General features: G+C 37.6%; 1 protein-coding gene across 7 annotated transcripts in view; it reads right to left on the bottom strand.

Annotated features, from left to right (window-relative positions):
* Positions 1-15,638, bottom strand: part of upSET (SET domain-containing protein upSET) — a 485,572-nt gene that overhangs the window by 141,839 nt on the left and 328,095 nt on the right. For all 7 annotated transcript variants that reach the window (XM_089595068.1, XM_089595072.1, XM_089595071.1 and 4 more), the window contains one exon: positions 10,318-11,833. In XM_089595068.1, coding sequence (XP_089451194.1) covers positions 10,318-11,833 — 1,516 coding nt within the window. The remainder of the gene's footprint in view (positions 1-10,317; positions 11,834-15,638) is intronic.

Genomic DNA, 15,638 nt, shown 5'->3' with positions numbered 1-15,638 from the left:
GTTGGCAGTTTAAATTTTTCTTTGCCTTTTTGTTTTGTTTTTCTTTTAGACGAGCGACGTAAAGATGCAGCCAGCGTCTTCCTTTACCAGAACACATGGATTGCCATAGGTGAGTACCCAGTACTGTGTTTTTTCTCAAATTCCAGTACATTTTACTCAGAAGCTGTATGCGTAGCATTTGCCACAACTTTGTGTGATTACTGCTGGTGTGATTCCAGCCTTTTTTAAAGCTTAGTGTGAGATGACCGACACTGTCCCTTTGAATTCTATATGTATACATATAGAACATGGCATGCATCAAATCGGCCATTAGTGCCCTTATACCTTATGTTGTATTCTTGTGCACTGCTCTTATAAATTATCTGCTCTTTTACAGTTGCTCGGATTTCTGCCATTGTCTGCTTGCTTACTGCTGCGTTAGGCTATCATAGCCAGCTCACTTTCGTGCTACTGATGCAGACCACTATTACCTCGAGTATTAATTCACTGCACGAATCTTAGCTCCCGTAGGTCATGGTCATCGTCAAAGTCTTGCCCTAGCAATTAGAGTCTGCTGGTTTTTTATCGTCTACAACGTCTGCTACTGCTTATCTTCTTTGCCTTTGATATGCTAATTTGAATATTCTAGCGAGTTCAACAACAGTTGTGTGAATTAATTGATAAATTTTTATTTCAATTACTACTGAATTCTGGTTTCATTTTTATTTTGCTCTTGATTCAGTTCGATGGTTAGTTAGTGATTATTAAAAAAAATCTTGTTTATTAAACACTGATTAGTATCAAATTTGAAAAATCAATAGCTTCTATCGATTAAATAACTGCATTCACTGACCAATGTTAGAATTCTGAGACTTAATTTAAGCATAAGCGTTAGTATTTAATTCCGTTGATATTATTAGCACCTTGTCTAGCGCTTCATAGTAGGCCGCCTACTTAGCCAGCACCACTATAAGCTTAACGATTTCCCATGCTGATAGGTAAAAAGTACCCAGCGCAGCGTGGGTCCATTTAGCCTGTCTTTCAACTCAAGGCCTTTTTGCCTTATTTTGATCCAGCTTGGGCCTTATCCCTGGTCTCTTTTAGGGCTCTTCTAAATGGAGGGCAGCTCCCGCTGCTTGCTTCGTGCTTGTTTTCCGTTGTTGGGCGAAGGAAGCACCGTACTGGGCCTGGACACTCTTTCTTCCGGTGGTTTGAGCTTCCACACCGGAAGCAAAGCTTGGATCTGTTTTTGTTCTTACAGTTGCCTAAGACGTGTCCATATCCCAGGCATTTGTAACATCTTGTTACTTCAATTCTTCTTTGAATTCGGCAGCTTAAAAAGCCAACACCGGATCGGAGCTGTCGGCGGATTCCCTCGGAGAGGTTACCGCCTGGGGTACTAGTTTTGCATCGACGTTTTTCATTTTGGCATCATTTTGAGTGTCGTACTAACCCGCAAAGGCCAGCACTACCCTTTTTTTCAAGAAATAAGTATTTGCAAAGGGTTGAAACCAGGGCAGCAGCCCCCTCTGTTACCAGAGAACCGCTACTTGCTCGGGCCGGCTAGGAGTCACCAGTCTCCCTCAGTCCCACCCACGGAGACTGCCCTGGCGTTGAGTAGCAAGTGTAAGAATGGTGTCCGTGTGTAATGTATGTATATGTTGGTACACAACGGTCATCCCAGAGAGACGAGCGGCAGGTGTACAGTCCCACGACCACGCAGACAACCCAACAAAACGGGCTGGTGTAAGGCACTAAGGTGCCGCCATGTAGCCTCCTCACTAGTAGTAAGCCTAGATTAGTCGGCCCACCACGTCTTTTTTGTTTATGAAGCGTACCACGATATCAGATGTGGTTACCCAGACTTATCTGGGCCTCATCGTCCAGCTTCACCCACCGCCAGGCCTCCAACGCAAGCCCGGAAAAGGACCCGCCACACGCAACCTAGAAAATCCGTAAGTGTCCCTGTGTTTGTTTAGTGAGAGTGTGTGATGCATATATCTGAGAAGAATGTTTTAACCGCCGCTTACTTCTATACACAACGGGTGCTAGTTTTTGTTGGCCCGCATCAAGCAATAGAGTGCCACCCACGGCAGCAGCAAAAAGCGAAGAACAAGGAGCACAAGCAGAGCCGGCCCATGCATCTACACCGATGGAGACATGGGGCACTAGTCCTCTGTCCACACCGCCGCAGATACACACGCCAACGCCACACACGCCTTCCGATCCACGCCCCCGACCACCACCACAGAGAGCCACCCCAGCTGCCCATCGTCACCTCATATTTTAAGAGGATGCCCCTATCCGCCACCCGGGGAAGCGCTCGGTATGGAGAAACTAGCGAAAACCCCCCCCCCCGGGGTGGTGGTGATGGTGATGATGGTAGTAGTGGTAGTGGTGGTGGTAATAGTGGTAGCGGTAGAAGTGGTATTGATAGTAGTGATAATAGTAAAAGTAGTAGAACTATGAAAGGTGGTAGTAGTGATGGTAGTTATAGTAGTAGTAGTGATCTTCTTCTTTAACGATGGCGTCCAGATGTCGCGCATATAATATTGCTTTTTATAGTGCTTGTTACTATCTTTTCTTGCCCTTTTATCAACTTTTTTACGTGTTGCGAGAACGCAGCCGCGTCTTTTATACCTTTACCTTGTTAGGACTTGAGAGGATTGGCACCTATAGCAACTAGTGGCGAGCTTGCTAGCTAATGCAATTAGATACAATTTTCTCCTTGGTGGCTCCTTCCTGAAGTTATTCTCATGCGGTTACGGGGCGAAACGAAAGCCACGTAGCACGAGGAGGGGTTCAGTGGGTATTAGTGATCTAATGAAAAAGATCCACTGAGTCTCACACTATGGATGTCCCTTTGGTGTGCATCAAGGCATTTACCCTTTTTCCACGAAAAAAACTATTGCTGCTGCTGCTGCTGCTGCTGCTTCCTCTTCACGGTATGCACAGCCTTGTCAAAGACCGTACTGCTTGTAGCCTAGGTCAGGTGAGGGGGATTGAAACTGACGGTATACCACCCCATCGTGTATAGAAGTCGACGGCGGTTATAACATTCTTCTCGGATACAGGTACTATACCCTTACTGTACCAACACAAGTATACTCACTGGTTGTTTCGGCCTGCGGGTAGCGGATCTCTTCCTGGCTGGCGTGGGGAGACTAGCGGCGGGTGAAGCCAGACGATATGACTTGCATAATGTTCGACAACCACATCTGATATGGCTGCACTCCTTGTAAGCAAAAAAGACGTGATAAGCTGACTTAACTAGGCTTACTACCACTGAGGAGGCAATATGGCGGCACTTTTAGTGCATTCCTTACGCCAGCTCATTTTGGTGGGTTCTCTGCTCTGTCCGTGGAATTGTATGCGTGATGATCATCCTTTTAAGACACTTATAGTTTGCTAACATAAACATTTACTACATACATTCACTACTTTTATACTTTATACACAACGCCAGGGCAGTCTCCACAAGTGACGAGCTCGACTGTATGACAGATACAAGAGTGAGGCAGAACCAAAAGATAGAGCATGTTCGGAATGCAACAACAGAAATTGAAAAGACGCTCGAAGCAAATAACAAAAAATATGAAAATACAGCAAACGTTGCCAAGGATGGTCTTAAAAATTCTTTGAAACATTACAAATCAGCTGTTGTTATGAAAGAACAACTAGGTGTCGAACAAGAGAGATACAATACACAGTGGGAGATTCCCAATACAGGGAAAAGAAAAGAGATGATTTCCGTTGGCAGGTGCAGAAAAGATCTCTAAACACTGCTCTTAAGGAAATAGCACGGACGAAGCGGAACAGGAGTTCCTCAGAAAGCCCTGAAAAATGGCAAAGAGCAGTGACCTCAAAAAAGAAGACAACTAACGACGGCAAGAAGAAAAAGGTTTCTTCTAGTTATAGCAGTGCCCAAAAAAAAGCATCGACACGATGACAAAAATCCTGGTAAAGGTCAGGGATGGACAAACCTTTACCAGGGTACTCAAGACGGTGAAGGCAGGCTTTAACTCTGAAAAGACTCCCAGCAGCAGTGGTCCAGAGTGTTTTCGCCGCCAAGAAAGGAGACTGGCTACTGAAAGCCAGAGGAGTCAACGATGTCAAAAAATTTTCTCAACATGTAAAAGAGTCAGTAGCGGGCATAGGAACGGTGGTTACTACTGCTATGAAAAGTGGCGCTTGAAATTCGAGATTTGGACAGTATTGTCAAAGAAGCAGAAATCAAAGAGACTATTAAAAAGATTATCGGAAACTGTAGCTAAGACTTCAAGGTTCAGCTACTCAAAGCAAACGCTAAGGGACAAAGAATGGCGTTCAAGACCCTTGACGAAAAAGTCGACAAGGAAGTCGAGCACGTAGGCCGGGTCAAGATTGGCTTCGTCTCCTACCGTGTTTAGAAAAGGCTGGTTGTAACAAAGTTTTTCAAATCTTTGAAGTATGGTAACTTATCCCATGTGAGCCAACGCTGCGCTAAGTTTACTTACTTATCAACTAGGAAATACCTCGATTATGAGCCATCTGTTGTAGCTCTAAAGATCTCAATTTACATATGCGACTCACAACTCGTGCTGCGCACTTGTGCGAGTGAGTGTGTACGTCAAGATCTTTAGAGCCACATTAGATGGCTCATAATCTCGTTCCCCGCGCACGATGTGTCGAAAAGTTGTACACACCACACGTGCGAGAGGTTAGGTGATTGACACACGTATGTCAGTTCGTACACGAGCGCTAGCGCATGAACTGATGCGCGTGTGTCAATCGCCTTCCTCGCGCACTAGTATCGTAATGTACTATTATATTTTAAGTTCACCAATATAAGTACTTGTTTATTTGCATTAATATGATTGCTTGTTTATTTGCAGCAGTGAGTCTAATCGGTACCCTACTATCGTCTTGGGATATCACTTCTTTTTTACTAAAGCCTAGTGTTGCCATTAGTTGCGATGGAAACCATTGATTCGTTATAAAATTAACGTAAAAGAAAACATCAGAATGAATGAATCGTTATGATTAACTTTTTTTTCAAAACATATTATTAATAAGGCGAGAAAAAAATTAGCTATAATTACCTAATCGATGCAGTACAAAATTTATTGTCTTCATACTTATTTCTAGCATCAACCCAACAAAGCTTTACCAGTATCATGTTTACGTATTTTTTATTTTCAAACATGTGGGAGTAGTGAGAGAAAAACAGAGGTACGTGCCACTTCGCGAAATTGAAAACCCCAGTTACTTAAGTGCAGTGTGTAAATCGCTCAAACTTTTACAACTTCGTATAAATTCCGTGCGTTATCGGCTGTCAGCAGCTCCACCAAATATCGCAATTTTAATCATCATTTTTTTTAAATCAGGTTGATCAATTTCCAGGTAGGGTCGTACTTATTTCTCGTAAAACTAAAAAGCGTCGAACAAGACTTGCTAATAAAATTTTATACTGTAAATTAAATAAAAGTTTTTTGTTTACTTTTGTTTTCAATAATTACATTCACTAACTTTATTTTTAAAAACTCATTACTGACAAATAGAATTCGTTCTGCAATTTTAGAAATGTTATTTTTTATGTACGATGAAATGTTATTACATGTAAAAAAGTAACTTTCCAACTTACATGTAAATGTTTTGCTAACTTTGATTTTTCAATCACAATAATATTTAATATTTTTTACGATCATCTTTTTTTTTAATGTCATTTTACTTTATTTATTGCAGAAGTTAGCGAATTATCATCAACTGAAAGTGTTTCTCTAATAAACTAAATGTAACTTTCAATAAATCTAGTCAAGAGTTTTCGTGCTGATGTCTTACACTAGGACTAGAACTCGTACTTTCTTCTTAGCTTTCCTCATTACTACTTATCCAAGTCTTAACTCTTTTGATCCGTACGTAAACAATACAATGTACTTACGTACATACACAATTATAACATCTAATTTAATACTACAAACAGACAAAATTGGAAACTTTATATTGACTGCAGTTAATAATCACTATTTTGGCTTGTTTTAATCACCTTTTATGGGACTATCATTTTGTATAAAGATATGTATGTTGGTACTAGAAATGGGATACTAGAAGAGAGACATACATTTAACATCTTTGGAAGTTGCTGAATTTATGAAAAAAGGAATTTCACTACACCCTGGCAGGTTTTCAAAAGAATACACCAAGAAAAATTGATAGTATCAGTATCATACAACGCTTGGACGTATATATATGTTTAGTAAACAAGCGAAATTTACTGAGCCTGCTTTAAATGAATATGTTATTAATGAATCTTACAAGCTGTTTAAAAAACTAACACGTGCAGCGTCTTTTTCTGTCTTTTTTTGCAGCAGTTTCTTTATTTTTTGCTCGACATTATGTGAAATCGCCTTATGATTTTCAAATTTCTTTCACAGCTAGTTTACCTCACTTTGTATTTTTTGCTTAGGAAAATCATTTTGTGCGACACTTTCGACAAGCATCAAAAAGTTTTGTATATGCGGACAATTTTCAACATGTTAACGTAAACTACAGCGTTGTTTTAAGAACTAATCGTGCGCATATCTTTTCTTACCACGACTTGTCAAAACAAAACACTGTGCGATGCCATAGGCAGGAGGAATGGTAATAACTGGCGGCAGCACTGTCTATCTTGCACTTTGTTTTGTGTATCGTATATCATTTGAAAAGTACAGCAATGTATTTCAATACTTTTTACACTTTCTACTACAAATAAGAGCTACGTAACTTTGTCATAGAATTCTTCCCTCCCCCCAAGTAGCGCAGCGTTAATCCTTAGAGTAGTTTCTTACGGGACCCTTGCCTCCTTATTTATCACGTAGGTGATAGAAAATCTCCTACTCTTAAGTATAGTTTTATTATATTTAAAAATTATATTCCATGAATCAAACTATTAATTAAACCATGAAAAATAAGTACATTATGCATAAGATTCTTAAATATTGTCAAATTACACTTAGCAAGGAGGTAAAATTCGTTTAATTTGACTTTTGACATGTAATTAATGACTCAAAAAACTACGATAATGACAGGTATCTTGCTTGAATATTTAAAAAATTTTTTTAAACGTAAATAATTACTCTATATATGCTCTGTATTTTTGCAATATATTAAAGTTTAAGCTCTAACTCTGCATGTAAATAAAAAATTTTTACATTACTTGGTTCACATAATTTGGCAAACTGTATCAGAAATATTTCAAGCTATAGTGCATAACTTTTCGTGCAAAGTTGTCTTGAAGCGCGATTTTTTCTAAAAACCTTGTTTTGTCTCTCTGTGCATCGGTATATGAAGAGCTCTTTATTATCTCAACACTGAACAACAGTGGGCACTACTGAGCCATGATAATACAATGCTAATCAAGTACATTTCTAAGTAGGCGGTGCGCGTTGAACACTTTCGAAGGAATTGTTCCGTAAACTGCGAGTACTACGATGTAGAAAAAACGCTTGCACTGACAAGCCAATATTCTTAGAGATTTTGTAAACGCAAAAATTTATTTGTGACAAAAAAAAAAAAAAAAAATCGTCGTACAACAGGGAGGAATTATCTCATCTGCTATCTTGGGCCTGCTCCTCAAACTAAAGTGTACATATTTATGTATGATGAAACAAAAATAAAGCATAAAAAAAATCTTCTAGGAACCACCGGATACAATGATATATCTACTCAACGTAGAAATGAACAATACTTTGAATATACCGTATACTGATAAGCAAAAAAGTGAAAAATACTAACTGATTTTACAACGATAGAAACACTTTTAAAAATTAGACTGCAAAAGAAAAGGACATGCTAACATAATTAAAGAGAATCCCAAGGTATCACAAGTTGACGTTTCCTCTGACAGTGAAATCGACATGGACAAAAAGAAACGTGAAGAGGGGAAATGGTAGTATGCTAAGGTGATCGAAAGCATACTAAAAAAGTATAGTCAAAAAGCTGCAATTATTGTACACTGATTGCACACAACTAGCAACGATTAGAGGATTAATGAACATTACGTGATCATAGGTAGTGTTCATATACCGCAGTTAAACATTATCGATCTGGTAAACAACATCTTAAGGGACGGAAAAAAATACGCAATAGTCAGTGCAATTAGTTAGGCATAGTGATTCATATAGCAATTACTCTACAAAAGTGTGTCAAAAACATTGGAGCATTAAAATTACGATTAATAACGATGACTACGTCGATAGATAAAAATTGACAAATAAGAGTCCAAGATCCCAGCCACATATTGAAAAATTGCTTGACGACAAAGAAGCTGAATCAAGGACATCACCTAAAAATTTGAAGAAAGTTTTAAAAAATCTTGCCTTAGGCGTATCTAGTATAAACATAGCATCGGTTGAGCGAATAAGTGACCAAGGCGAAGACAGAGAAGAAGAACTCAAAGAGGAGGAAAAAAATAGTGCTCTGTACGCTTTTTTTACCTTGCGACTATTTGACATGCATATGGTATACTTAGATACAAGTTTTGTGGTCCTAGAATGAAGCTATCAAAGCACATTAAGCAAGGAAACGTAGGTATAAACCTTTTAAACGAAGCATGTTATCAGCACAATTTTGCCAACGCTATGGCAAAGAAGAAGAGTAGACGTCTAAAAGTCGATCGAGCATTAGCTGAATTTGCTTTTTTGCGTATGCTCGCTGGAGGAACACCACCAGATGAGCGAACAGTTGCTTTATTGACAGCATGCTGTGTGTGCAGCAAGATTATGTTTAATAAATTTTTTTTGCGCAGAAAGAGAGCCATTTAATCGAAGTCAAGAAAAAATTTTTTTTAAATAGTTTATAAAACTTTAAAAAACTCAACTACACAGTACTACGACCAACTGCATATGTTGATAGAAACAAAATTACACGTGCTGCGAAAAATGTTTGCAATCGCACCTGATTAGTTGGCTAGAGAGTCAAGATGAGTATAACTTACATAGACTCAAAAGAGATCGTTTTCTCAAAATATAAATCTCTCTTATTAGCACTGATGTTACTGTAAAAAGCATACCACAGCTACACAATGATAGACACGATGAACGTCTTGTAATTCGTATTGATTTATGTATGAGCCTCCATGTATACACAAATATTAAAGAAATGATATAAGAAATCAATATTTATGATGCTACGCGAGATTACGTGGTTTTCATATTGGAAAGAGGTGGTTGCGTAGTTGTTGAGTTAGTCTGCTCCAAAACAGTACACAGTACAGTATGATTGTATTCAAACGGGTGAATAATATTTATACTTATTATAACCCTAAGCTCCCATTACATTACTTGTAAGTTTTCAAAAATTCTTATACTGTTAAATTATTTATATTGTTAAACTAAGTTTTAACCTAAATGTCGAAAAGCATTAAAACAAGGAGAAAAAAATTGTGTGTAAATTTTTAATACCGTTAGTAAGTTGTACAAATAAAATTAGTATTTATTAAAAGAAAGTTAGCAGTATCAAAAGAAATTATGTTTATTCTTTATAAAAAACTATTAGCAATTTTTGTTCTGAATCTGTTAAAAAACTTTGTTTAACTAATTAACTTTTTTACAGTATGATAAATTGAAACATATTTTCATACAATTTAAGAACAATTTATGTTCTCTTTGAGTTGTTTTTATGACCTAACATAAATGTAATTTCTAACTTGAGATAGTATTCCAGTAATAAATAATACACCTGTTAACAGTAACAGTCATTACATTATTTATCATCCAGTGATTCATTTAATTTAGCGGGAAGAAATGAATCAAGTTTTGTCGAGTGAGTAAATTTGAACTTAAAATAATTGTTGCTACTTCGATTTGTAAAGATATGAATTGTATGAGATCGCATAATGATATTGTTACGTTTCGAGGATTGCCGAAAGACAAATATTTAGAAGTATTACGTAAGTTTCTTTGATTAAGAAAGTTGGAAAAAAGTGTGTGAAAGTCTAGCATCAATTCTTAATTATATTGACTGTTTAAGGCTTCAAATGTAATAAAACTATAAATATTACAGCAGTAACTATACTAGTTGCTACAGGAATATACTCTAATTATTTTTTGAAATCTCAATAACAATATGTGTCTTTGTGTGTGTGTGTTTTAAAGTTTTTTATAACTAAAACACAATTGAAAATTGGAGTGAAAACTGTGTTTAAATCAGACAAAGATCTACAGATTAATTTAATGCAAAATCAATTTATTGTATTTATTCGTTGTATTAATATCAAGACACGGTGCATTATATAAAAACAAAAAAATCGTTATTTGAAATAGATAATAAAATAAGTCAATAACGTAAAAATACACAATTGGTAATAAAATAACGTACCTCATTTATAGAATGTTGGCATGATAATACTAAGCTATCTGGGAGTATCATGGTTGGCGTGGTAGGTGGTGTGTTATTATCAGAAGATAAACTTTCTCTTGCTGTTCTCCTTTTTTTTGGAGGAGCAACCATTTCGTTTGGTGGACTTTCAGGTCTGTTGCTCGTAGGCGAGTCACATTCTTCTGATATAGCTTGTCTTAGCCAACGTTTTTTTGCAGAACCTCCAGAACTAAGAGATGTAGAATTTAGAGTAGGGCTGTCAGTCATTTCTCGTTTACTACTTAGACGATATTTATGAGACATACATGAAACAGACTGTGCAGCTTGTACGAGCGTAGCTAAGCTTTTAGTAGCAGAGTTATGTAAATGAGATTCGGGCAATTGCTCAGCATTAACTAGAAATGGCTCAAATCTTTGAAAGTCATTTATCTGAGAAGGCTGATCTTCTTTAAGCCACTCATTTATAAGCAGTTTTTTCGTTTTAGGAAATTTAAAACCAGGTGCCAAGGGTTCAACCGCAGCTGCTACTAACAAACAAGCCGATGATAGTGGTGTGGATGGGGTTGAGTTTTGAGAGCTACTACTGGTACCACTATCACCATTGGGGCTTTTAATATTAGCAGCCTGTTGAATTGGTGATGTTTGTTTGTCAAACAAAGTTATTTCTTTTTCTTGTTCCATCATTAAACATGATTCAGAATCATTTGGATTTGCAAGAGCAAGCAATAACCCAGCATCCACTGAAGTTGCTGATTGCGAGATTTCTGTGTTAGAGTTCAAACATTTATGCATTGTGGGTGGTGATAGTTGTATAGAATTATTTTCATCACCAGATGTAATAATATCTGACTCAGCTGAACTTTGTCGCATTCTACGGGCAGCCTTTAATTGTATGGTACTCATAGATCTGGTTCTACCTTTCCGTTTTTTACGTCGAGGAGTTTTTTCATTTATAAGTTGTTTACATTTAGATGTTTGATAACTACTATCATCATTGTCACTGTTTGTACCATAGGATTCTTTTCGTTGAGTGTTTCGAGCTCGAACTTCTTGTTTTCTTTGTTCGGCCTTCTCAAGTCGTTCAAAAGCTTTTATGATAGCCTCCATTTTTCTCTCTTCCCGAGTTAATTTCTTTTTATCTTTTTTTTCAAGAGTAATGTTTGATTCTGTTTTGGTATTTAAGTTTGTTATTGTTTCGTCCCTAGAATTTTGACATGATTGCTTACCGAGGAAATTTTGAGATTGATAAATATCTTCTTTATTCAGCTCATGAGTTATGGACATAATGGCACTTACACTACTTTGAACTTCATGATTATTCGTAGTTTTGAATGCCATGTTGTTGCCATTAGTTTTTATGTTTTCTTTTATTCTTCTGCTAATACTTTTTTTCGTGGATGTTGATGTCACAATCGAATCGATAAGTTTTTCTGTTAAAGGAATTGATTCATCACTTTTGATTAACAACTTTTCTACGCTTTTTCTTTTTCTACCTCGACGCTTTTTTTCACGCTTGCTGAAAAGTAAAAAGATTACATTTATTTATCAGATACTGTTGAAATAAACAAACAAAATTTTTTCAATAGAATATAAATTACAAACATAATAGAGTTTTCATCAAGTATAATACTAAGTATTAAAACAACTTGTGTTACAATAATATTATTAAATCGAAACTTCGTTGAATATAAGCTTTCAGTACATACACACATAGAATATTTTAATTAATATATATTTCAAATAAATAAAACAATTAAAAAGCCATATGCGGTGTGTGTGTCTTTATTTCAATAAAAAATTGTCAACGTTTCGCCACTTGAGGGGGTCTCTACAAGATGTATGTTAACAGCCCTTCTAAAGTAGGTGCCTCAAGCACTTTCCACAGATCACAATCGGCATCTAAACTTCAACCTTCACATTAAATTAAAAAATGTTTTGGCTGCACTGAACAGTTATTGATATAATATGTAGGTTGAAATTTGGATGCCGATTGTGAACTGTGGAGAGTGCTTGAGGTACCTACTCAGACATTGACAGGGATGACAATACCTTTACTTTTGATTTAATGATAGACATTTTTTTAACATAGTTGCACTGAAAGAAAGAACTTTGCTGTCACTCCACAAGAAAAAAATTTCAACTTTTGAAGCAAGATGGGAAAAAAAATGTATACAACCCACGGAAGGAAATAAGTATAGCCTTAAATCAAATTCTTGTCTCCCGAGGCTTCATTTGCGATCAAGGACTTACTTGATTTTTTCTTTTTACGCGCGTAACGTACTGTTATTTCCACAGAATAATAAAAAAGCGTAAAAACAGTCAACATATGATGATATGATGGGTAAATACTTTAAAAAGCATACGTATGAAATCTTATGAAAAGTTTTAACTAATTATATACATAAGTAATGACAGCATGATTACATAGGGCTAAAAATAGGTGATGAAAGAAAAAGTTGAAAAAAGTTCTAGAAAAGTTTGTCAAAACAACAAAGAGGTAAGCGGAATCCCACTTCAAGAAGATAAAATATTGTATTCTACGAGATAACAATTCTTAAAGAATATTATGAAGTTATGAAAATAAATATTTTGTCTCCTCCTGTAATATGTAGTTGGGCGTGTTCCCATCCAGCCTTAAAATCCACTTTGCATATTTTCTTCTGGGCCCCTCCATACTGTCTTCATCTTTGTAGCCCTATATCTCTGCTCCAAATAGTTCTATACTCTCTACCAATGCATCGTACATCCTGTATCTTCTTCCTAGGTCTTCTCCGAAGATTCTCTCTTCAATGCTCCAGGTCTTTTTCATAGCTACTATTGCCCTTTTCTTTTTCTCTTTAAGATGTTTGACTGCCTTGCCATTATTTTGAAAGACATAGCCTAAGTATTTAAATTCTCCTACTTCCTCTATCCGTTCATCATTCCACTTCCATATTCTACTTACTTTTCTCTTGGATTTCTAAAACACCATTATTTTTGTCTTTTAAATGCTTACTATTAGGGTCTTAATCTTTGTGTACATTCTGAACTGCTTCAGCATATCTCTCATGCCCTCCTCGTCTTCTGCCAGTAGCACTATGCCATCTGCGTATATTATTGTTCTAACCTTTTTCTTACCTATGACTATCTATACCTCCTACTCTTTTGGTTTATAAAAACTCTTCTAGATCTGCTATATATATATATATTGAACAGCGGTGGGCTCATTAGGCCTCCTTGTCTAATCACCTTTACTGTCCAGAACTCTTCTGAGATCTCGTTTCCCACTTTAACTTTACAGCATGTTTCTTCATATATCTCCAGAACTCTCTTATTCAGCACCTTGTTTTTGCTTAATATATTAAGACTTTCTTTCAATTTGCTCCTGTTTACGCTATCAAGCGCTTCTTTCAAGTCTGCAAAGCAGGCGTACATCTTGCCTCCTTTCTGGCTTAGTCTCACGTCTGCTGCGTGGTTGAGTATGTAAATCGCATTTGTCACTCCTCTTCCTTTCCTAAAGCCAAACTGGCTCTCCTGCAGCTTATCATCTACTTCTTTTATCAACCTGTCATTGAGCAGCCCTGCGTATATTTTGTAGGCTGTCATCTGTCGTGGGTCTTCCAATTCCTGTTTCTCCATCATCTGCTAGTTTCTCTGTCATTTTTCTCTCTTTCCCTCCCAACCTTCTGGCAAAATGTTCCTTTCAAGTATTGAAATCGATCTCTTTGCATACTGCCTGTCTCTCTCTTCTATATTTATTTATGTACTGCCATGCCTCCTTTTCTGTCTTTATCTGTCTGATCTTGCTCAACTCTTCTGCCTTATATATTTCTTTCTTTTCTGCGCACCAACTCCTATATTCTCTCTTTCTTATCCTGTATTCTTCTTAGTTAAGCTCACCTTTTCTCCAGTCCCTCAAGGTTTTTCTCAGCATTCTCTTCCGTTGGTCCCACTCTTTGTCATGCCATGGTCTTTTCCCTAATGCCACCTGTTTCACCACCCTCTCTACTTTGGGTATAGCTTGTTCGACCTTGTCCAATATTTCTTACATCCTATTGTTATTGCTACTTCCTTGTGCCTTCCAGTTTTCACACTTCTTATGATAGGTCTCTGTAAGCTCTTCATTCCATATCCTCTTCTTCACAACCCTACCTGACGTTGAGTCCCCCTCATTTGCCACCTCCTCCATTGGCTGACCTGTCCTTATTCCTGCAACCAGTGGAAGGTGGTCAGAGTCAGCTCTTATTCCTATTGTAAATTTCTAAGGTTTCCCCCCCCCCTCTGGATTAGTTATAATGTAGTCAATTGTGCTGCGGCCACTCTCCCACATACATGTATATTCTCCAGTCTCTTCTCCTGTCCCATTCATTATTGCCCATTCTCTCTCTTCCAATTCTTTCACCAGGGTCTTTCCTTCACTATTCACTACTCTGTCTTTTGCTTTCCTGATTATTGTCTCACCTTCTGGATCCAGCGGGCCCCTCAGGCTGCCTGTCCTCGCGTTCCAGTCACCTCCGATCAGAAGCTTCCGTCCTGGTTCCCATTCATCTTCCTCTAGTGTTCTCATCGATTCTTTCACCCCCTGACTGTACACTAATATTATTTTCTACTTTTCACTGTCCACTGTCCCTGTCCAACTCACCACTTTACTTCCTACAAATTCACAGATTTCACTTCTCACCAGACTCATTTTCCTTACCCGGTATGACATGCCACCACTCGCCCTCCCTTTCTTATGCTCTCTGATTGCTCCTGTATGCCATCATTCAAAGTTCCTACTCAGCTTGCTCTTCAGTTTGCTCCACTCCTTTGCTTTCATCCAAGTTTTTGTTAGCCCCACCATGTCAAACTCCTCTATATTTCTCCAAAAATCATTGTCTTTATTGCAACCGGCTCCTTTATCCCATTTGAACCACTTGTCTCCTAAACAGCATTTCATGTCACCGATCTTGGTCTTGAGACCTTCATTTCTCTTCTCCCTTGCTACATCTCTTATGTGTTTCTGAATCTCTCTCTCTCTCTCTCTTTCTGTTAGATCATCATCTATGTATACTTCTTTGTCTAGATTCCTCTTATTCCTCATGATTTCCATTTTGTCTTCCATGCTGTTCAGCTTCACTAGGACTCTGTTTCCTGTCTTCTGACCTTTTTTACCCCTGAGTATGAACGCTGTTTGGACTGCCACCTTATGCCTCGCTGTGCGATCTAAGAAGTCACCTACTTCTTCTGTCCAATTCTTCTCCTCAAACTGCTGTCCCTTAATGATGACATTCAACTTCTTGTTCTCTCTCTCTTTCTTCTCGCTCTCTATCTACAAAGTCCTGATTCTTTTCACCAACTCC

The sequence above is a fragment of the Copidosoma floridanum genome, unplaced genomic scaffold, assembly GCF_036245765.1.
Source record: "Copidosoma floridanum isolate Cflo_tuat_1 unplaced genomic scaffold, Cflo_Japanese_pri ptg000024l, whole genome shotgun sequence".
Taxonomy (NCBI): Eukaryota; Metazoa; Arthropoda; class Insecta; order Hymenoptera; family Encyrtidae; genus Copidosoma; species Copidosoma floridanum.
Note: the sequence above shows the minus strand (reverse complement) of the source record. Positions and strands in the feature narration are given on the sequence as shown.